At 38.5% G+C, this 24,722-nt stretch overlaps 1 protein-coding gene across 3 annotated transcripts in view; it reads right to left on the bottom strand.

Annotated features, from left to right (window-relative positions):
• OTUB1 (OTU deubiquitinase, ubiquitin aldehyde binding 1) overlaps positions 1-22,343 on the bottom strand; it is a 669,979-nt gene extending 647,636 nt beyond the window's left edge. The window contains exon 1 of one of the 3 annotated variants that reach the window (XM_044075629.1): positions 21,915-22,343. In XM_044075629.1, coding sequence (XP_043931564.1) covers positions 21,915-21,960 — 46 coding nt within the window. In that variant the 5' untranslated portion in view covers positions 21,961-22,343. The other 2 variants (XM_044075633.1, XM_044075632.1) reach the window with 2 other exon arrangements.
• Between the last annotated feature and the right edge of the window lie 2,379 nt (positions 22,344-24,722).

The raw sequence follows: 24,722 nt of genomic DNA, 5'->3' as shown, positions 1-24,722 counted from the left end.
CCCATACCCTCATTTGACACCGCCATGCTAACCCTCGCCCTTCTCAAAGTAAACAACAATAAAACTTTATGCATTGCCTCCCTGTACATTCCTCCTGGTAACAATATCCCTATACTGGAAGATATTCTTGCCTGGTTCGCTTCCAACATAAACAGTGAGATTATAATCCTACGCGATGTCAACATAAACTCGTCTTCCATTGACTCATCTACCCCTTCTCAAAGCATCAACCTACATCAATTCACACAGCTAATCAAAACCCCTACTAGACCAAATAAAAAGATTACACCACAGGTAGCATCCTTGACTGGATACTAGTCTCCCACCCAAACAGAGTTTCTGATAGTGGTACTCTTGCAGACTCCCTTAGTGACCATCTCCCTGCCTACATATGCCATTCCCCCTCAACCATCCTCTTTCAACACAGATACATTACCACCCACAACATGCAAAACTTCAACCCCCTAATTTTCTCTAATACCTTAAAACAGACAGACTGGAACCCTCTAAAGTCCCTCCCTTTAGATGCCGCAGTCTCACATTTCAATAGAATTTTCACCGATATACTTAACCACTTCGCCCCCAGTAGAACCAAAAGACTCAGATCCAAAACAGCCCCCTGGCTAACTAAAGACACAAAACTACTTATGCATCACAGAGATAAAACTCCCAACTCTCTTGCCGAATACAAGCAACTGCAAAATCAAGAAAAAAAAACAAATAAATAACCACTGACCGCAAATCCTACTACCTTAAACTTCAAAATAATCATAAAACCAACCCCAGAAAATTTTGGAATAGTATTTCATCAATATTATCCCCAGGCAAAAAAGAAAAGAGAACCCTTGCCCTGACCCAGATACACCAGACCTCCACCTAGCTACCCAATTTAACTCCTTTTTCATTGACTCCATAGACAAACTTACCTCTTCTTTCCCCTAACAACATCCCCCCCAGCTTAACCGAGGATAAAAACTAACATCCATGAACCCTAAGTACTCCCCTTTTACTCTCAAATCCATTCCTACCCACACTATGAAAAAAGCTCCTAAAAAAGTTAAAACCTTGCTCCAATGCCACAGATGACATTCCATTCAAATTTCTCCAACCAGCTGCTGATGGCATAGCCCTTCCAGTCAGCATCCTAATCAATCGCTCCATTCAGGAGTCCTATGTACCATACCTCTGGAAAAAAGCCTTCATCATACCCCTCCATACAGGAGGTACAAACTGTTCAATCTCCAACCTATTGCTATCCTATCCCCAAGATACTCGAAAAATTTATTCGCCTCCAACTATTACCCTACCTATTGGACAACCAACTCCTAACTTCTACCCAACATGTGTTTATACCAGGACATAGCACCACCACTACCCTTCTTTCCTTCCTCGAACTCATTAACTCTGCTCGTGACTCTGGGAACATAGTTTCTATGCTCCTCCTTGACTTATCTGAAGCTTTCGACACTGTCTCTCATGTGCTTCTACTTTCTAAACTCTCCCATCTTAATCTCTCCTCTTCGTCTATCAAATGGTTCTCCAGCTATCTCTCAGCCAGGGAACAAGCTGTAAAATGGAACTACTGCACTTCCTCTTTCCTTCACATCCCAACAGGTGTACCCCAAGGCTCTATTTTGGGTACTTTACTATTTAACAAGATCCCCAATGCTAAACTGGTGCAATACGCAGACAACTCCACTGTCATCTGCTCAGCCAAAACTCTTCCTTTACTAATAAACCTTACGCAAGAAGCCTTTTCCTCCACTGAGTCCTGGATGTTTGACAATCACCTAGCCCTAAATGCCTCCAAATCTAAAATAATGATCTTTACCCCTTCTAGACATACTGCTACTGACAAAGCATCCTTCTCTATACTTAGCCTAAACAAAACAACTATTGAAATAGTTCCCCATACAAAACTTCTGGGCGTTCTTATCAATGACCAGCTAAAATTTGATATCCACCTACAAACCAATATTAAAAAAGACTCATCAAAAACTTGGTATGCTTTATCGACATAGGAGCTACTTTTCCCTGTCTTCTAGACAACTCCTATCTACCACCTACCTCCTACCCTCCCTTTTGTATGGAGCTCTGCTACTTTCTAACATCCAAATCATCCCTAAAATCTAAACTTTCCTCATGTTATAACTATATTTCAAAGTTTGTCATAGGATCCAAATCCTCTACTCACCATTGCAACTCCCTACATGCTCTAAATTGGTTGGAACTCCCAAGCTACCTAAATTTCATTCAACTAACTACAGCACACAAGCTAATTTTCAAACCTTCTAACTGTCCATCACTCTCTTCTTCCCTAAAACTTCACCAGTCACATAGAACACTTAGATCCAGAAATCAGAACCTCTTAGAACTTTACAAGCCTTTACACGCACCAGGGCAATTTCTACTATCATTCTCCCTTGCCAGATTATGGAACTCTCTTCCCCTTACATTAGAACTACCCCTAACCTACCATCCTTTAAAACCCTACTCCACTCACCTCTACTCCCTCTGGGAGTGCTCCTGTACTCATCCTACCTGATTCCGGATACCTATCCCTATTCTATTCTACTCTAATCTCTGCCACTGCTTCAATTCATCTCTCTAAAATCCCTTTGCCTAAATACATGTAGTGTATTAAATGAATATAAATGTATTGTTTTTGCTAATATCTTATAAGTGATTGACTCAGCTTATATATTTCATGATATGTAAAATCTTGCCTTGCTTTATATTGAATGTTAAACTGTTGTTCTCATATGCTGTACTAATACATTGTCTGTCTGGAGCTTTTCTCCTCGGGCCTCCATTAAAATGGGCTACCTTGGCCCAATGGACTTTCCCGGTTAGCAAACTGAAATAAATAAATAAATAAATAACTGGACTTCTGGAAAGAACACTTTCTGAATAGGCAGGCTCTAATTGTTCTGTTGTTCTTAGCTTTAGGCCTCAAACTGGAAATAAGCAATGTCATTCTGGTTTGCCTAGATAGAAGTCTCTCAGCAGACAAGCCAAGTATATTGTCACAGGGTATGTTTCCAAGATAGAGTAAATTCAAAAAGACATCGGTACTATCACGCTTCGACTTCTCCAGTAATTACTTTGCACTCTAATGTACATTCAGCTAGTCCATTTGACTATGGATATTCTGGACTACTAGTAACATGTACAAAATCCCATTCTCTTGCAAATTTCTGAAAAAAATGACTGGTAAATCAGGTACCACTGTCAGAAATAACTGTGTGTGTAGACTACCATGAACTGAGAAATGATGTTTCAACTTGGTAATAACAGCAGTGGACGTTAGATTAGGTAGTAAATCAATCAATCTCAAACCAGTTCAAATAAGAGTCTACCAACACTAAGTAATGCTAAGTGTTCCACTCAAATATCAGTGGCTACTGTTGACCAAGGTAATTCAGGAACTTTAGCTGAAGTGGTTCTTTTTGTAAATGCAGCTTAATATTATTGCATACTGAACAAGAAGAAAGTACTTTATCAATGTTTTTTTTACCAGAAAAGGCCAAAATACTAGCCCTCTTGCCCTTCTTTTGGTAGATTCGGAACCTGGGTGAGCACAATACAAAACTTGCATATATTTATGTTATAAGGAAGCAGGAATAACAACTTTAGGACCTCTGAAAATAATGCCATCGTCCATCAACATATCATCTGTGTAAGGAAATTAAGTTTGCATGTCAGGTGGTACACTAGTTTGCTTTGACAGCCATCCAACGTTAATGTACTGGTGGAGCTTTTGCAAAATTGGATCAGTCTTTGTATGATCTCTCAGCTCATCAAGTCTCGTGGTAGAAACATTACGCACTTCCATGAAAAAGTCAAAATTCTCTGCATTAAGCTGTTCCATTACATTTCTGGGCAATCTGGTAAGATATCAGCCAGTTTGTCTTTTGTATAGACCATTGTGAAGTTGTACTTTTGCAATTTGAGCATCACTCTTTGTAATCTCGCAGGAGCTGAATGCATAGGCTTCTTTAAATAGTGACTACAGGTTGGTGGTCAGTTTCAATCTGAATATCTCTACCATAGATATAATCATGGAACTTTGAACATGCCAATACTATTGCCAAAGGTACTTTCTCAAGATGCATATTGCATTTCAGTTTGGGTAAGAGTTCTAGATGCATAGGCTACGAGGCTGCCTTCTTGAAAAATAACTGCGGCAAAACCAAACTTTGGGGCATCACAGGTAAGAAAGAGTTACTGGTTGGTTGACATAGTATTTTAATGTAGGTGGGGTAGCAATTTTCCACTTAAGGTATTCAAATGCTCTCTGGTGCTGTTCCAAGACCATGCAACATTTTTATGGGTCAGCTCTCTCAAGGGTGCTGTCAACCCACTGAAGTCTAGTATAAACTTGCCTAAATAGTTGACCATACCAAGAAAACTTATAGAACCTGAACATTATCTGGTGCTGGCATTTGAAGAATGGCTGCTGCTTGGACAGGTCTGGTCGCAAGCCAGTGTTAGTGGATAAATGACTTACATATGTAACTTCTGGTCTGAATCTACACTTCAGAAGATTGAGCTTTAAGTTCACTTCATGTGTTCTGTCTAGAACTTTAAGGTTTCTGTCATTCTCTGCTTCATCATTGCCTCCAACCAATAAATCATCTACTATTATGGCACAAGGATAAACTGAAAAATTTGCTTCATTGCACGCTGAAAGACTTCACTTGTAGAATTTATTCCAAATGGCAGCCTGAGGAATCTAGATCCGCCAAATGGGGAACAGAAAGTAGTCCGTAATTAGGATTTGCGATCAAGCATCACTTGCCAAAATTAACCTTTTGCATCCAAGACAGAAAAAAAAAAAAGTGGCATTTGGTATTACAGCAGTGACTTCAATTGTACGCATTGGATGATGCAGTCTCTTCAATGCTTTGTTCAAATCTCTTGGGTCAATAGCAGTCTCTTCAATGCTTTGTTCAAATCTCTTGGGTCAATACATATTCTGATTTCATCTATGCCTTTTTTGTGAGCTGCTACCATGGACGACACCCATTCAGTTGGGTTCTGTGACCGGACAAATTACACCTTGCTGCACCATTTTATCCAACTGAGCTTAAACTCTATTCTGCATAGATATCAGAACTTTTCTTGCCGGTCTAACCACTCAACTGACTTCTGGGTCTAACTTCATAGAATACACATGGAAGTTTGCCCAACTTATCGAAAACATCAGCATACTCTGAGAAAATAGCTTCAGTAAAATTGGAACTAGGATATGTGCTTATATAATGAACTTCTTTGGTAAAAGAAAGCAAATTCCATTCTAGGGCCGTCTCGGAGACCCACTAATGACTGCACAGGTCTTCGAACTACATAGAATAGCAACTGTAACAGCTCCTAGCCAAATAACATGAAAGCACTACTGAGCCTTCGGCTTGAATTTCTTCACCTACATAAGCAACAAGTTTTGTACAACTAGCCACATTCAGTTGTTCACCTGTTGTCACCTTAGCAAATGTGTCTGCTGACATAACATTACACTTCAAACCACTGTCTACTTTAAGCTCGGTGGATTTACCGTTGATCTGGATAGTACAAAACACTCCATTCTTAGCCAACAAATTTACGCATCAACCTTTTCACTAATCACTGACACACCGTCTATGTAGAAAATAGAACTGCAGCTCTCTATACGATCAACTTGCTTTCTGAGTTAGCCTTCATTACAACTGTGTGAGGTTTATTTGATCTGCAAAACTTTTGATAATGGTTCCATTGTTTACACTTGTGGCATTACTGACCAAATGTTAGTCACTTATCTTCTGGGCTCATGATTTGCACCACAATTGTGACAGGTGACAAAGATGGATTTGGGTTTTGCTGTCTCACCCTTGTACTGCACTGAGCATGCTCTCTTCTTAGAACATGCTGGAAAACTAAGGGACCTCCCAGTAAAACCCGCAGGGGCAGTAGCTGTCATGTGCTTAGGCCCGCTTTTGCTAGCCACGTGTTGCATGATGCCTGCATTTACTCTGCAGCCTACTGAACCTATGCTGTTATCACTTGCAAGCATACTTGTGTGCCTTTCTGTAACTTCATGGATTTGACAGATCTCAATAGCCTTGCTTTGTACTAAAATCACAGTCACAAAGCAAAATCTCTCACTGCAGCACTATTAATACTACACACAAGTCTGTCCTTTATAAACTCATCTTTTAATGTGTGTTCATTAATACAAGATATTTATAAAAAAAACATTATACAGACCAAGAAACCTTGGGCTGTTTGGAAAAAGAATCAACAGTGGAAGTGTGAAAATATAAAGAATGAAATCTAGAGACTTTTGAAAGATATAAAAAAAGAAATATGGACATGGGGAAAGAGAGAGAGATCCGATTTGGTACAATATTTATGCAAAGAAGAAAACTAAATTAATCAAAACACAACAAAGGCAGGCCCAAAGACATTCAAAAAGAAATACAACCAAAGGCATCCAGAAATGGAAAAATGCACATTAAAAAAAAAATGGTACTTGTGTATTATCACAACCAGATTGCGAAGTCGCTCTAATTCCTTATGTTACAGGGAATGTAGTGCATCCTGCACTGGCAAGGGGTGTGTAAAGTCCAAATTACTTGTATCACTTCGGCTTTGTGAAAGGGACAGGAATAACGGCCAAATTCTTCCTTCCCTGTAACATCCTTTACCCTGTAAGTGAATGTAAAAATAACCTGGCTGCCGCTACACATAAGGCATATGTATTTCATTAGTTATTGACTTCCATCCTCCCAGTGACTTGGTACACATTCACACATTTTATGAGGGCCATACCGATAATATGTGTCACAAAGCTGGACATTTCAGGTGTGTATAGGTGGAATGCCAGTGACACACAAGTGTAAAATCCTTATACTACAGCAATCATTTGCAGTCAGAAGAAAAACAGCAGTTTTGTGGAACAGGCTGTTTAATTCATTACTCTGGGAATATCATTGCTACATGTCACAAACTGAAGATGGACAAGCCAATTTTGCCTTTTACATTCACCTTTCAGCCTTAACTGAAGGGAACCTTTGCCAATTAAGTCACGCTGAGACACATTCATCTCAATATGGTGCTGCATGTAATGTGGCGGAAACGTAAAATAACGGGAGGACAACTTGCTAAAAATCTGGATACACTGCAAATATTTATGAAGTTTGCGATTGACACAATAACATGAAACACTTTTCTTAACACCTGAACACCATATGAAAACTTGGTACTTGGATATTATCTGTTAGAGATCTGGTTGCGATAATACGCAAGTACCAAAAAAATAAGATCACAAAGAGGGAACGTAGAACAGATGGAATACTTGTGAAGTGAAGGATTTAGTGCAGAAAGTGTAACTCAGATTACATCACAGCATGATGGAACAAGTCCCCAAAGTAAGAAGAAACAGGAGAAGAAATATGGACATGGGAAAGGAAAAAAAAGAGATTCAAAATGGTGCAATATTTATGCACAGGAGAAAGAAAACCTAATCAATACAAAAAGAGCAGTACCAAAGATATTTGAAGAGAAATACAGACAAAGGCATCTGGACATTGAAAATTTTACAATACGAAAAAAAAAAAAAAGGAGGATTAGTAATGCAAAGTTAAAGAAATAGAAACAGAGGTTATAGTTTACCTGTGAAGGATTTAGTGTATTAAATCTAACTCAGGACAACATCACAGCAGGATAGAGCAATGGATCCCCAAATTAAGGAGAAGCCAGTGGAGCAGGAAGCATCTGATCAGTTGCCAAATGAAGACACTTTGCAGCCTTTCCTAGGAAACCAATACAGTCAGTCAGTTGGAGTTGCACAGCAAGAGAAGGAACAGGAAACTGTGGCAACTCTCACACAGTCAATGTTGTGGAGTGATAGGCCAGTGAGCTCCCATATGAAAGAGCAATGGATGACATAGGATGAAACTAAAGAGAATGCGGCACAAGAAGATTCTCTGGAACTTTCTATAGAATACCTGCAGGAAATGGAGAACAAAGAATGTGCCCTTGGTTTAGAAGAAAATGATCTAAGAGAAGAGTTGTTTGTTAAATCAGACACATTAAAATCAATGAAAGAAACAGGCTACATAAAGTCAATAAAATCCAAAAGTTAGAAGTTTGGCAAAACAAATGAACACAGTAATAAGGAGATTCATGTGATATAACAGAAGTAAATCGGGTACTTTTCCGTTAAACCCCTACCACGTCTTCTCGCTGCTCTATTTTGCCTGTATTTAATGACTTGACATGTACAAAACAAGAACTAACTGTGCTTCCTTTTCATGAGTAGTTCTCTTAGACCCTTTTGGTTCAGGCACTTCTTACCTGGTGAGTAGTATCCCGTTATGCTTCATTTGCAATGTAACTGGAAGATTTGCATTGAATACAGATGAACCTTGTATTTACAGAGCCATGTTTGTGTGTTTTAGCCTGTTTGGAAGGCAGCAACCAGGGCAGCAAGGGAATAAGCACTTAACTTTTACATGGTGATGCAAAATATTTTACTGCTTTCACTGGTACCACTGTTTTATTGCTGTAGTGACCAACATTTCTTCATTTACATTTGTTTCTGTCAATATTCTAGCCTTATAACACCTCTGTGTTTATTTGTAATAATTCCACTACTTCATCATGTCACTCAGGTTGTGCTTTTTGGAAAGTCTTGCATATAAAGAATTTGTTATTGTTTAAGTTGATGCCTTCAGCTGTCAGTTTACTGGCTGTTATTGCCTGGTCTTACCATTAAGTACATGAACATGGAAAGGCTCATGATTTCAGTAACGAAGCACATGGTATGGAAATGCAGAATCCTCCAGCAGTGAAAGAGTAAAACACAACTAATGATGTTATCTGGTGTGCAGACATAAAAAAAGCTACAGTCTTAATTTATCTATGTAGTTCTTTTAACATGACACTTTTCTCAGTCCTGCATGAATGCCTAAATACCGACAAGACACAGCAGCACGAAGACGTGGTAGGGGTTTTATGGAAAAGTACCATAAACAGAATATAACACTGTGCAGTTAAATTAATAACAGATTAAGTCTTACCACAAAAACACTGGGTAGTAAATCAGAACAGATCAGAATCTATTGTGCACTCTCTCAAATAATAAACTAAAAATATCAGTACAGGCAGAAAAAAACTTATATAAAGAAAAAGTAAGCAATTTACTGATGACCCAAAAAAGTTTGGGAAACAAGACAAAAGGAACTGAAACACCACAAAAAAAATACATTTGGACAGTGCAGCGGTAGCGTTGTCACCTCAAAGCAAGAGGTTCCCCGGTTCGATTCTCCTTCTGTGCGGAGTCTGCATGTCCTCCCTACATTCTTGTGGGTTTCCTCCAGGTTTCCTCCCACGTTACAAACACATGCGTCTAAAGTGTTTCTCCCCAGGCCTCTGCTGAAAATTGGCTTCATTCCAAGTCGGACTTTCCCAGTAAGCAAATGTTAAATAAATAAGATTTATCTATAAAAATCATGTGGAACATAAAAAGATGCTAAATGGATAGCAGTTCAAATGTACAGGATATGATGGGAAGAAGCAACAGCTAGTGAGACTGAAACAATATTAAGAAAAGCTCCTAACTGGGGGAAAAAAAAAAAAAAAAAAAAAACAGGCCTAGATGCAGCACCTAACTTAGCCTCTTTGCATGAAGATTTACCCATGATAAGCTCTATTTATATGTGCAACCTGACCACACACCAGCCTGGTTAAGAATAGGAAAAACAATACTCCTACTCTTAAGAGAAGACATGCAGGCTATCTTTAGAAGGCAAATTATTGGACTGTACTTTTTTAGTCATTTAGAAAGAAAGCTCAATCATGGCAACAGAACAAAGGGGTAATAAAAGAAAAAAGTCATACGAAACAAAGGATTATTTGTTGTTAAAGTTATAATGGAGAACTGTAAAAATGGGAATAATCTAGCCAAGGCATGGATAGACTATAAAAAAAGCAAATGACAGTATCCCACATTCATGGATAATGATTTACCAGCCCCCTTAATACAGAAGAGGTAATAAGAGATCTGGGGACCCATGTAAATATCATATTGTCAAAGTAGTTAGGAAATCCTTCTATGCAGCCCATCTAATTACTAAAGGGTTTACATCTAGAAATAAAGAGGTTATAGTGCCCCTCTACTCGTCACTCATCAGACCCATCATAGAGGATAATGCCCCATTTGGGATGTACCTCACAAGACACTTCCAACAGCTGGAAAAAACACAAAAGTACCTCACCAAGAGGATTACTGGCCTCAAACATATATCCTATGCAGCCCGACTGGAAAAACTCCGGCTGTACTTAGTGGCATATTGCTTACTCAGAGGTGATCTCTGCCTGGCTTACAAAGCCATGTCCAGCTCAGAATTGATGGACATGCACCACCTAAAGAAATCCAAGCCACTGCGAGTCACTCGCTCTAGTGAGCTAAACCTCGCCACAATAATAAATAGAACATGCTGGAGGGATATATTCCTGTCACAGAGACTCCTCATGCTTTTGAACAAAATTCCTAACTACATTAGGCAGAGCCCCTCACCAACACTCTTCAAGAGAAACCTTGACGAGTGGATGGGTAACAAAAAATCCACCCCTGCGATCACTTAATTGGCTCTTTTTGACAGGGGCTCAGTTAATTGATTAATGGGGCGGCGAAAAATGACATACACTGGCTATGCTTCTAAATGCCCTCGGGCAGATAGCCTAGTACCTATCTATGAACCTAAGAGTGCTTAAAATGAATAAGATACACCTCACACTGATTGATTACATTACAGCGACCATGAAACAGTGGCAAACCCATTTTGCAGTTAAACCAAGATAAAGAGCAAATTATTATTCCAGGGATAAAAGTTCAAAGGGGGATAGCCCAGGATGACTCTGTCACCGCTGCTATTTTGTCTTGCCCTTAACCCATTAAGTTGTCTACTTAACAGATTAGGTCATAGCTGCAATTTAGTTCCCAGAAAACAACAAAGTGAAAATACTTATTTTTTTATATAAACGATTTAAAACTATATAGTTCATCAGATGAGCAACTGAAAGCACAACTGCAAGTGGTCAAAACTTTTTCAGATGACATAAAAATGTCATTTGGTTTTGATAAATGTGCAAGCAACCTTTAAAGCAGAAAAGCTGCAGCACCAAGAAAACGTCAGTTTGGGACAGTAATGTGATGTAAAAGAACTCAAACAAGAGGGAGTATATAAATATATTTGGGAACTGATGAAGGAACAATAAAACTAATGCAGATAAACTTAGTAGGGAATATTTTAGAAGACTTAAATTAATACTGAAAACAGCGTTGACATCTAGGAACAAAGTCCTAGCTATAAACCAATTTGCTCTTCCTGTCCTAACGTACAGTTTTGGAGTGACTGACTGGCCCCAAAAGGTGTTGGATAGTTTGGACAGGAAAACAAGGATGCTTCACGCTCATCTAATAAAAAAACTGTCTTTCGGCTTTTCCCGGTTAGGGGTCGCCACAGCGGAACTCCGGTCTGCTAATGATTGGCAGTAGAGTTTTACGTGCTAGCTTGCAGGGCCTAACGCACAACCTTCAGCGAAGGAACACTCATTCACGCATGTCGACACACAGAAGACACTGAGAATCGAACGTGCAACGTCCAACTGTGAGGTGACAACGCTACCGCAGCACCACCACAATCAGTGCAGACACAGATTATATATTACCCATTCTGAAGGAAGTATGGGCCTCCTCAAAATTGATTACATGTATAGATCTGCAATCGCAGGACTACATACATATCTGCTGACCTCACACGACCCAAATGTAGTGAAATTTTTGAAACCTGAGGAGAACAAGTCTAAGATGACTTCCCTGCTTTGTTTAGCAGAAGGATATCAGTGTCAAGCGGGAAAGGAAATCAAACCAGAAGTCGATAAAACATCAGGCAGCAACTGAATGCGCCAAGAAAACAAGAGAAAGACTATATATAAGGTGAAGCATCAGACGAGAAGGCAAGAAATGTGGAAAATGCATAAATATATTTGCAAGTACAGAAAACTCTTGGAACAACCTCTTGTTGATCAGGATCGAACCAAAGGAATGGTTAAGGAGAGGTGAATTTAAACCAAAAGACGAAAGGTTAATATTGGCGGCCCAATATAGTTGACTATGTATACGCTGGTTTACAAAATCCACTGAACATGTCGGAGAAACAGACACATGTAGGTCTTGTAAAACAGAATTGGAAACAAGTCACATCTTATTGCTGGTTGCAATATACTAAATCGCAGGAGGACTGTATATTGAAAGGCATAATAAATGTGGCAAGACTGTTGCATTGAGGATTGTGCAAACATTACAATACTTAAGTACAGGCAGTCTCCGGGTTACGGACATCAGACATGCAAGACAACCCATACATACGAACGGACTGCCGCAATGTCGGAAAGAACATGAAAAAAAAATTTAAAGATGCCCAAATGTGTGTGTGTGCCCGTATATATGTATGTGAGAGAGAGATGAGCGAGTGAATGCAGTTATGAATGAGGAAACGACTGTGTGTATGAGAGATCGGAAGAGTGAAGGCGATGTGTGAGTGAAAGCAAGTGAGTGAAGAATTTTGTGTGTGTGTGTGTATACATACGAACACACTGCCGCAATGTCGGAAAGAACATGAAAAAAAATAATTTAAGATGCCCAAATGTGTGTGTGTGTGCCCGTACATATGTATGTGAGAGAGAGAGAGATGAGCGAGTGAATGCAGGTATGAATGAGGAAACGACTGCGTGTAGGAGAGATTGAAAGAGTGAGAGCGATGTGAGAGTGAATGCAGGTATGAATGAGGAAGCGACTGTGTGTATGAGAGATCGGAAGAGTGAAGGCGATGTATGAGTGAAAGCAAGTGAGTGAAGAATTTTGTGTGTGTGTGAGAGAGAGAGAGAGAGAGAGAGAGAGAGAGAGAGAGAGAGAGATGCGTGAGTGAATGCAGACGTGACTGTGTGTTAGAGCAAGAAATCTGGACAAGGCCATAAATAAAAGTGGAACAAATGCCTAAAAATAGGGACACTTTTAATAAATATTCCTCTTACAAACTTAGAGGTTTTGCATTAGCATGAATTTTCTGAAGGGTATGAATTCTGAAACTCAAATGTCTGTCATTATTTTCTAACTTCAGTCTTTAAAATACCTATCGAACTGTCAGTACAAGAAATCTGCAGAAAGATTGAAAATGGGGACATATTTTAAATTACTCTCATAAGCTTAGAAAGTTGCTACAGTAACAGGATTTGTTTTAACATACATTTTCTGTAGAATATTAAGTTTGAAACTCAAATGTATGTCATTATTTAGTGACTTCAGTCCTCAGATCATCCCAGTAATTTGTCAGAAAAAACACAGATTTTTTATGAAAAACAGATCAAAAATATAAAGCAAAAATCTGGACATTCTGCGAAAATCTGTACAGTTGAGAGGTGTGTGTCTGTCAAAAAGTCCTCAAACATGGCATTTAATAACAAAAACACAGCATTTAACAACAAGATGTCTTAAACCGGCTTTGTTGATGGGAAGTAAGGAAGCATAGCTCATAGGAAGTAAGGAAGCATAGCTACAATTATATATATTTTTTGTATGGAAGTGTTTCTAAAGTGTTTTACATGCAAAGAAAAGTAAAATACTACACAGACAAACATTTGACTAAGTGACACTTAATAAGAACCATATGTATGTGTTTCGACTTGCATACAAATATGACTTGAAGACAGACTAAAAAAAAAACAGATTTCATCCTTAATCATAAATCCTTGTAGTGCATGGAACTTTGTTTCCCCGTGGAAAAAATGGCTTTAAAAGCTGTTAAGACAGTCCATTCTGCTACACTTAGTGTGCAGAGCAAATTCCAACAGTGATCAAAGCTGTTTTTCCTTTTGCCACTGTTCTCTGCTGGCCGGCACTGCCTACTGATAAGTTTAACAGTAGGGGTTACAGCACTTAAGGGGTGCTCATCAAAACCTTGTTAAACATTTACTGATGTTAAAATGGTACTTAATCTTGTCTTTTTTCCCCCACTCTGAACACAACTGATAAATTGAGGAAAAAATGGCAATGCCAAACTCATTTTCATTACGATATTTTGTGATAATACTTGTAAAGGGAAGTGATGCTACCTCTTGTTTCACGTTGTCTGATAAAGTAGTGCTCCAGGAGGTGATCAGTAGCTGGTGATGGACACATTTTTCCAGTATTTTAGTGATGGGCAGAAGGACTGCAATGGATCAAGAGTGAGCTAAGTCTGCAGACACGCCACCTGTCTGAGATAGCATTACTAATACAGATTTCAACAACTTGGGGACCGAACCTTTATAGCAATCTAATTACTATAACGGAGACTGGCTAGGAAATTTCTTCAGCACAAATTTAAGACAGCAGGAGGCCTGCAGCTGCAACAACAAGATTTTGTTAAAGCATTTTACAAACAGCAGCATTATACAGACTTGCATACTGTCCAACTAAAATACAACTGGTTAAAAGGTCATTTAAGAACAATGGACAGAAGAGTAGCCACAAATTAAAATGACTTTGCTACAAACACTAACCAGAAACTGCAAAAATTCAGATGTGCATCATACAAGCATTGAAAAAAGAAAAAGGAGGAGACACGCTCAAAGCTGGGTCTGTAGCATAAAGACGAAGAGTTCCAAATATGTTTGGGTGCTAAAGAAGCCAGGAGGTGTATGGTGGGAGTGCCAGGCTGACACCTGTTTGAAGGTAGGGCCTGGTATATGTTACACTGCATGAGTGATGCATCTTTAGATCAGATTGCAAGTGCCCGCTCTGTATGAGAAGACAGGACATGAATGGCACAAACCTGCCAAGGTAAGTATGTGGTTGTGGAAGTACAAACTCCTGCAGAAGCACCACACAGCAGACATTGCGCCATTCCTTGCAGTAAAAAGGAGAGAGGGTTAGGAACTGAAGAACCACCACCAACTCGCCACACGGTGGTGCTCTGAAATACCAGACTCTCTTACTACACAAGTGTTCCTGGATGCCAAGAAGCTGGGGTAAGAAATGAGGGAAAGGGGATCAAAGGTCACAAGGAGACTGGGGCTGAAATAGAACATACATAAATAAAACACAGATGTTTAAAAATGTTAACATCAGAGCATCTACAATAATTCCATGGAAGAAAATATATCATCTAACTCTAATTTCCCCAAGGGAGTCAGTGAAAAATAAGTGCATTCACTGTGAAATAACCATTCACTGTGAAATAACCATCCTTATCTGAACAGTGAGGATTTACTCTCCCCCAATGTTTCTGTTTCTTAACTTTTTCACTACCTCAGTGACTTCAAAAAGACCACCTACAGTCCTGCTCAGCATACAAGATTGCTACCTGCTCTGATGACATTCATAGTGTTTTTTTCCTAAAAGTCAGCCACATGTTTCAACCATGACAGTTACATTCTTTTGAAACTAACACAAGCTGCTAGCTGCAGTTCCTTAAACTGACTGTTTCTGTTCTCCTTTCCAATTTTAAATTACAAGTATACAGTGGACTGCAAAGGATGTGCTATCAGCCACATACTTCATTTAACTAAAACTTGTAATTAACCAATAAGTACTAACTCACCTCGTCAGTGGTGAAAAATAAGTAACCACAATCAGAAAGATTTTTACTTATTTGTTAACAAGTAAGCCCAATGGACATAAAGAGGTCTATTTTATGGTACGACCCAGAAATGTCTGATTAAATCACTTGTTTGGCTGCAAGCTTTAGTAAGAACCCATGAACCTACAAAAACACTTAAATTCCATCAAGCCATTTTAAGCTTAGCCAATTTCGCAAAGGTAAGAATTAAACTCTGTATCTTCTGACACTTTGACCATTATATTAATGGCCCAACTCCCTCTCATTTCAGTTTAATCACTTCATAATCGCCAGTAAAAATATAGTTAACCTGGCCTCCTATTTCCTCCACAAAACTACTAAATGGCTTTGTTGCTGCTACTGCGTAACTGCTGCTATTTGCCAGTCCATCTCACCCAGCAAAAAGCTCTTACCATTCAAATTGTATCATGCTTGCTACTTGAAATGCTCTGTTATTTTATCCACTTAATCTGTATTTTCCATTTCTGCATACAACACTAAACTGTGCAGATAGCTCAGTTTTTTATGCCTATACGACATAAAACCTTTTTGTTCAAAGGAGTGTGTAAATATACTTATCAAAAATCGCATAGTAAAGATGTAAATGTATTTTAGCAATACTACGCAAGACTAAAAACACACCACAATAGCAAGTTAACAAGCAGTTATGCTACTTTCTATCAAGCTTTGTAAAGATGGGGCTGCTGTCATCTTTAGCCTCTCTAACCTCCTTTCATACAAGATTCAAAAAGTATTAATTGAGAACAAAAGAGAAGGTTCCCCCTTACAAATTACTACAGAAAGTCGAGGATACATGGTTTGAGTCCCTGCACCTTTCTTTGCCTACCATGCGACTCCAAGCAAGTGATTTAACCAGATAATGCTTCCACTTCAGTCCTGAAAAGGGAATTTTGCATCCAGTGGACTTACCTGGTCAACAAATTTATACAACGAGACAAAATAAAGAGTACCATAACCATATGCTATACATTGTAGCACATGCCCCATAAAATAAACTTTGTTCAAAAGGCTTAAGAAACTTTTACTCAAACATTCCTACTTCCAAACTCAAACAATTGCCCCAAAGAATTAAACTTGTACAATTCAGCTCAAAAGGAAAACAAGTCTTACAATACCTATCAAACAGATGCTAAGTTCTTCCATTTAAATAGCTGCAACTGCAGAAAACTGATGACATCTGATCCAACATATTTTGAGGAACAGATGAATTAAAACCTTGTTTCTGTTTGAGATAAGATTCATCGCAAATTTGGTTCAAGACACACATACTTCTATGGCCAAATATTCACACCAAGATCAAGTCCAATTTTGCTGTATTAGAACATAAAATTAAAAAGCTATTTTAACTCTATCTGTAAAATACTTCTACCAACCCACTTTATTTTACTGTTTGCTTCATTAAAGACAAATCTCTCTGTACATGTACTACACTCCCTACCTTGATGCCAGATTCTTTACCCACTTATCCCATAAAAAAAAAAAATATATATATATATATATAAAGAATGTTTATTATGAACCTGTTTTGTACAGCTCTACACTCAAATTCATTATCACAGTGTCCCTTTTTAAAAAAATGTCTTTGTTGATTACTGTCCTTTTTTAATGACCAGTGCCTAAACACAACTATTCCTAGTAAGGCTAGTAGTGGTTCGACCCCTCCTCACCCTCCTGCATCTTGCTTCCCCCTCTATACTCAATATGTAGTTCTTGCAATCTTTCATTTGACTAGCACTGTTGCTCATACCTTTACTATTGGGCTCTTTTTTTACTTTTTGCCATCACCACTTGCAGAATATTGGTGACAAACTGTGCAAATTTCACCAACTTTGTATTTTTACCATTTCTCATAAATATGTGCTGCATCTTCTTTTACCTGTAAAAAAATTAAGTCCTGTAGCTACTTCTTAGAATTTTATTCTGTGTAGTTTGATATTAGCACATTCTCGTCAACACTTTAAAAATTGCCCCCCACCCCAGTCCCAAAACACTATGGGGAAAAACACATACATTGAAAACAGAACATGGTAACCCACAGTTAGAAAGATTAATGGGTAAGCCCACTGGACTAAAGTGTCCTGTTTCATGGGGCAATCCAGAAACAATGCCTGGTTATGTGACTTGCTAAGAGTCCCACAGCTTGCAAGTGAAACTAGAGAGAATTAAACCCTGGTCTTCAGAATGACATTCTTTAACAAACTCACAGCCTTAACCCTCTGAGCTACACAGACAGATAAGATACACATTAACAGATTTTTCAAGCAAAAGTAAAGTTGTGGTTCAAATTCATGGAAAGCAGAATGTGCACTAGAAGTATGCCTTCTCATCTAGTGAAGCTTAATCCTGTAGCTAGGCTATACGATCCAAAAAACAGGAGAATTGCACACAAAAGTGGACAAGACTCTACCGAATTGTTTGTAAAAAATAAGCAAACACTGCCATCCACCTATGTCCTTAGCAAGGATTTACAAAATCATCCATGGCAAAGGAGAAAGTTAATATAAATAAACACATTTTACTCAACAGGACAAAATTCAGTTGCAGCTATGTCTAGTAAAAAAATAAATAAAAATCACTTGTTTCAACAGAAGTGGGAAAAGTATGGGTGACTGAGAAAGGAGAAGATCAAGCATATGCCTGCATAAGCATGAAGTGGCACACACCAACTTTAATTAGATGTCTTTCAGCAAAACACCACCTACACAGTAAATAAAAATTAATCAGCACACAAACTATAAAACAATCTACATGGTACAAACACCAGTTGTAGTATGCTTCAATCCCTTCATATGTGGTACTCAGCATACAAGGTTTTAAGTGAACTATGGAAGCCAGCCAAAAAAAAGACATTCCCAAGGTCAGTGAGATGGTAAATTCCACAGCTGGGGTACTTCATAAGCAAAGGAATGCACAAGTGTTCCTAAGACACACCTATGGAACCACTAGCAGCCCCTGAGTGGCCAAGCATAGAACACTACTGAATGGGTAAAAACTCTTAATTAAGCCAACCAACTGCAATGTTTATGCCTGCAGAAAAATAAGCTAGGACTGCTATATATCACAAAGGAACACACAATAAAAAAGCTCTCAACCGAAAATACTATTTCCTAATAAAAGTTAATTTGATGCCAAATAAACAGTACTAAACATGTCTTTGTGGTACCCCATCGTAAATTGTTTAACGGAACTTACAGAAGTTGTCCCCAGAGTATGGGGGAACTGCAGTAGTGATGCCCCTATCCTACGCCAGCCCTACCATTAACCCAGAATATCTAGATCTGAACACAGCATGACACCATACCCTATGCTGGCATTCTAAATAAGTTAAATCCCTTAAAAGTAGGTAGATATATGGTGAAATGGATAGACAACTGGCTAAAAAACAAGACCCCCACATTTAAGGTGTCAGGCATCTCCTCAGAAAGTAAGAAGGTATAGTGTTCCCCAGAGCTCAATACTAGGACCCTTCTTTGTTGGCATCCACTACTCCGATCTCCAGATTGTGAACTGGAGACCTTTGGTTAACTAATTTCTAGAGGATTGCAAACTAGACATTACTGTGAAGTCTTCCTCTGATACCAAATCACTACATGAGACATTAACCCTCATAAACAAATGCTGTATGGAAAAACATGCTAAAATTAAGTGCAAAAAAAAAAAAAAAGTAACAGTGACATCTGATAAGCAACTCTCTCAATATACAATACAGCCAATATCCCACCTCAAAATAACACAATCAGGATCTTGGAACCAGAGTTAATATCCTCCTCTCTACCAACTACCATGTGGCAGCACTAGTCAGAAAATCATTTTGTTTAGAACAGCTAATATCAAGAGATATAATCAAAGTCAAAAGAAGCTATCACTCTTCATGCAGCTCTGATAAGAAAAATTACGGAGTACAACATCCCCCTTTAGGGTGTGCATTTCTAAACATAAGTAACTGGAAAAAAAAATCACAGATTGTTTTCTACCTAAGAAGACTGCTGAAAGATATTTTAGATAGGGACTCTCCTTTTGTGTGGGTGGATCATACAACATCATACGACTGCTGAAAGATATTTTAGATAGGGACTCTCCTTTTGTGTGGGTGGATCATACAACATCATACTGCCTCAGTTGTCATGTATACAGTGGTGACATTTCCACCCACTTAAAGGGCCACTATTAACTGCTACTACTGTTTTTGGTACACTGTGACAGGCACCTCCTCAGAAAGTTTAATGCAATTAAACTGCAGAGTTGCACTTCAAAATCATCATAATCATTCTGAACTAGAGGAGTACAGCACTTACATACACATGGTTCCAGCAGTTGTTTATTTAGTTCTTTTTGTGAAGTTTTAGTACAGCTGCCCCCATGGAACAATTTGCCAGACTTAAGCTTGCTGAACAGATCAGTTGTTACTAGCCTACATAAAATTATTAATACAGAGAATAAATAGTAACCTAACCTTTGTTTTGAAAGTCACAACATCCATACCGGTAAACTTGGTAAGGCTGGCCAACCCTTCTAGTTCTAAATAGGAGATTAGACTATGGGTGAGTAATGAAATACAAGCACTTTTTTGAAAAAATTCAAGCAACTTGTGTGATGATTATATTCTCAAAACATTTCAGAGATGTATAGGGGGAATTAGTGGCGGACTCTAAAGAAATTCAACTTTGAGTGTTTTGTGTAATTCCTGAGAGCGTATCCTGTGACATTTGTCTAAAGGGTTTAACTATCGGTGCCATAAAAAATGCTATCAATCAATAGTGCCTACTCACTGCCAGCTGAACCCAAGAAGTACCAATCTAAAATATTGCTGATTGTTGGCTTAAAGTCACTACACTACCAAGAAAGGCTTTTATCCATTTACTTGGTTTCTTATAAAAGTTCTTGCACAGTGAGTTATGCCTTGCGTTCTGTGCCATTAAAGATTCCAGCTTGCATGTCAAATAGCTTCACTAGTACTAGAACTAGTGATTTAATTCTCCACCAGTGCATAAATAAAGCACACTGGAGAAATAAATGTATTACCCATATACAACACATATGCAGCAAACGTACTTCACAAATTAAACAAAGTGACACTCTAGCAACATTCAGATTAAACCTGGAGGAGTACCCATAAATTTACTCCAAGAATAACCTACTTAGCCATTTTTAAAAAGTGGGTACAGCATAAAGGTGGGTATTGGCAAGTGGTCTTGTGACTCAATTGCCTTGCATCTCTTATGATACAACAAAGTGTGCCCAGAAGTGAAACTACAAAAACTCTGAGTAACACGCAACTGCATTGCTTAGCATTAAATACGCTGTCATTTACACTATTAATAAGCACCAATGTTGCAGATACAAAATAGAAAAAACAAAGTGTTGACAATTGAACAACTGACCTCTGGCCAAGAAACAAGCAATGTATGGCTTAGTTATCTAACTTCGACGCATTTAATAACACAACATGCTTGTACCACCAGCTAATTAATGATACAGAATACAAAACACTGATCTGCTGCAAAATGCACGTTAGACAACACAGCACAACCTGTGGCTGTTGTACTACTTAACACTAACTAATAATGCACAACACACACATCGGAAAAATGCAAGCTTACTTCATATAACATTTGTACTTGAAATAAATTAGCAATATGGTGTTGTCAACTTACTTAAGATTCTGTGTTTTTTTAGCGGTCCTGGCTGCTTTTAGTTACACTCAACATGTGAGACCAAATAACTGAATTCGACACGGAACCACAAAGCTAAAGTTCTGATATTCAGTTTTCGGCAATCAAGCAGGAACCATCCAACCTTTTTAATCTTAGAACTCTTGTTCTATTGCATCAAACTATTTAGCTGATTTTTAAAAGTAACTAGGAATGACAGCACCCCATGTTGAAACAACACGGACACAAATTCCAGTACAATAGTAATACGTACACAGTTCACTGGTTCCCTTCATTTCAGTCTGCATGCGGTTCATCAGCTTTTTCCCCTGCATTGCTTTGCATTCCTGCCTCTACAGTCAATCAAACTCAGCCGCACTCGCGTTCACTATTTAATAATCTGATGCCACCTATATTCCTCCCTTCTGTCTCATTCTAGCTCCCTTTGTCCTCTTTCTACCCCCTTTCCATTCCTCCATTCTCGTTAAAATCAATATATGTACGTGGTAGTTATGTTTGAAAGTCAAAATAACGTAGTGTTTTCTGACCAAACTTAGGAAGGTGAAATCAATTCTAAAATGCCAACTCCTGCATCAATTACCTTCCATGTCACCCTGTTGTGGGTCCTGTTGCTCCTCTGTCGCCATCTTCAATACAAGCAACAGCAGCCCTCATCAACCACTTCCGGGTTATTCCCGTTGAAAAGCAATCCCGAATCTCCTTAGTAGTTTAGAGATGAGTAGCGTTAGTCATTCATTTGAAACAGTGGGTTTTTAAATTTGATGTAAATAGAGGTAGGAAATAAACCATCCCACTTTGGACAACCGATGGCAATTCCAACGACCAGGATATTCTGAGGCTAGTGTATCTGAGTTTTTACCAAGTAACTGTGTTTTAGAATTAAAAAAAGGCTTTAGTGTGAGTTGTCATCTCCCAAGATAAGTTTTTGTTTCTTTCCATTGTTGTCTATGTTTTGAAATGAGCTACAGAAAATTGCTTTACTTAATTGATGACTGTTTTCCTTCATATTTTCATTGATGTGTACCACCTTTGTCTTTGTGTTATATCATTACCCCACCAAGATTTTCGCGCAGGAATGGGCGTCACCTACATGACTGACAGGGCGGAGTGACAAGCCGTGCAGATTATACAGGGACATGGTGAATGTCAATTTTCTACATTTATAAGTGCACCTTCAAAAGCACCGCATGTCCTGGGTGTTTGACTTACTTAACCACATACTATATTATAGGGTAAGAAGCGGGTCAGAAGGGCAGTATGTACGCAGTATCCACAAGTTCTCGTTTTCCACTCCATACCCATAACCCGTGCACTCCCACCGTTTTTTTGTATAATGTTGTGCAGTGATTGCTTTTGCAGGGAGCACCCCCCCCCCCCCCACACACACACACACACACACACACACACCTACACCTTTCTTTATTTTTTTCTGGAGATAAAGCAACAAGCAATATTCTGAGGCAGTGGGACAATACATACATGCAATAAAAAAGACCTCCCAGAAAGGTCGCCACCCGCACCCCACACCATTACAGAACAGAAATTTTAAGTTTGTGTAATAGATTTTATACACGCAGCATGTTATGTGTCTGCCCCCTCCTCATTAAAGAATTGTAATTCTCAGTGTAATAATATAATACTTTTGTATAACTGCAGCATATTCTGTGTTTGTTGTAATAGGTAAAAATCTGTTTGGATCGGTATACCATTTGTAATTACACGTTCTGCCAAATTATCTAATCTAACATGTAATATATTGAAGTTTTGATCAATGGAAATTGGAAATCCTGGTACCAGCAAATAAGGGAGAAAAGGCTTTGTATTGAAATAATTACAAAGGTTAGTATACTCATTTCTGTGAGGATGGTTTTCCCAAGTTTATTCAAAGCAGTTTTCAAAATAAATTCCTGCGGAGAGTGCTGGATGGGGTTTGGGAAGTCCTTGCTACTGCGCATCTGATGGGGTAATGTTCTAATACAAAACCCCACCCTTAGCCCTGCCTGAAAACACTCTTGTATGTAGTAGTAATTATTGTTGGGGTGTTCTCAAAAATTTTTTTTGTGTGTATTCCCTACCGACCTATTTGACATTTAAATGCAATGCACATATACACATATCAGTTCATTTTTTATACCTGCTTTATCCTATTTAGGAGTGGAAAAGCTGAGTAAGTAGTGGCCTGTTGCAGTATTAAGTGCTATGGTACAGGTAAACACGAAAGGTGTATTCATCTTTTACCAAAACCACTTACAAGTATCCTTAACTATCACCTTATAAGTTGAACTCATCACCTTTTTTAATCGCCTTAATCAAACTAAAAATTCCCCTGCTACATATATTTATCTGCCTCATAGGATAACAGAAAACATCCTAAGCATAGTTTTCTTCCAACATGGGTGACCTCATCATAGATTGGTTTACCTGCCTATCCCTTCCCACAAACAATATCATGTTTTTCAGACTCCCTGTCCTGCCCACCTTAGTAATAGGTGCTAACCCTAACCCTGCACCTAACCTTAATAAAAACCTTCTCGTAACACAAAGAGTACATTATATTAATTTTAACTTGCTTCTGTCTATTCTTCCTTACCGTGCTATAGTGTAAAGTCTATATAGCATACAGATAGTAAAAATAGTTTCTTGCTTTACTGTCTTTAACATATACAGCAGTCACTGATACTATGCCTCCACCTCACGCTTAAAATACCCCTGAGTGCACATTATGCAAGACTGCTTTACAATATAACATGTAATTTACATAATGGAATTTTTATATAAGTATTAGTAAGAGCCAGTGGCAGGGCTAGCAACTCGGTGGTGTGAACCTTGGCTCTAGATGATTGTCACTGTTGAAGCAACACCCCAACCCCATGTGCAAAAATGGGAAAAGTGGTTATGGATGGATAGATTGGTAAGGGCAAAAACTTTCTCTTGTAGTTATTTCTTCAGTCCAGCCAATGTAGTTTTAAACATTAATGGCATAGAGTGGGGTATATGGTTTGCAATCCACCTGCCAGTTTAACACAGTCAACAAAATTCCAGTCTTTGCTCAGCCACTTTTTGCAAAGCACATTTTACGTGTCTATTTTTATATTTAATATGATCGGTGCTTTATAGTATCCCATTTATTCATTCATTTCACAATGTTACTGGTTTTCTTCTTGATCCTCTCTATACTGAAACATCAGTCTCTGGTTCAAATCCAGTGTATTCCTGGTTCTGCCAGTCAGATCCCATGTGTTTTTCTGTTATTCAAGCATTTGTCTTTGGAACGATGGAAAATATTTCACTTGCAAAGCTTCTGTATGGGCTTTGTATACTTGTACTTTGTTATTGTCAGAAGATTGAGAAGCATAACCCCTTTCTGCTTCTTACAGCAGCTTGAATC

The sequence above is a fragment of the Protopterus annectens genome, chromosome 6.part1, assembly GCF_019279795.1.
Source record: "Protopterus annectens isolate FY-2018-M chromosome 6.part1, PAN1.0, whole genome shotgun sequence".
NCBI classification, from domain to species: domain Eukaryota; kingdom Metazoa; phylum Chordata; order Ceratodontiformes; family Protopteridae; genus Protopterus; species Protopterus annectens.
The sequence above is the reverse complement of the archived record's forward strand: the minus strand, read 5'-3'. Positions and strand labels throughout refer to the sequence as shown.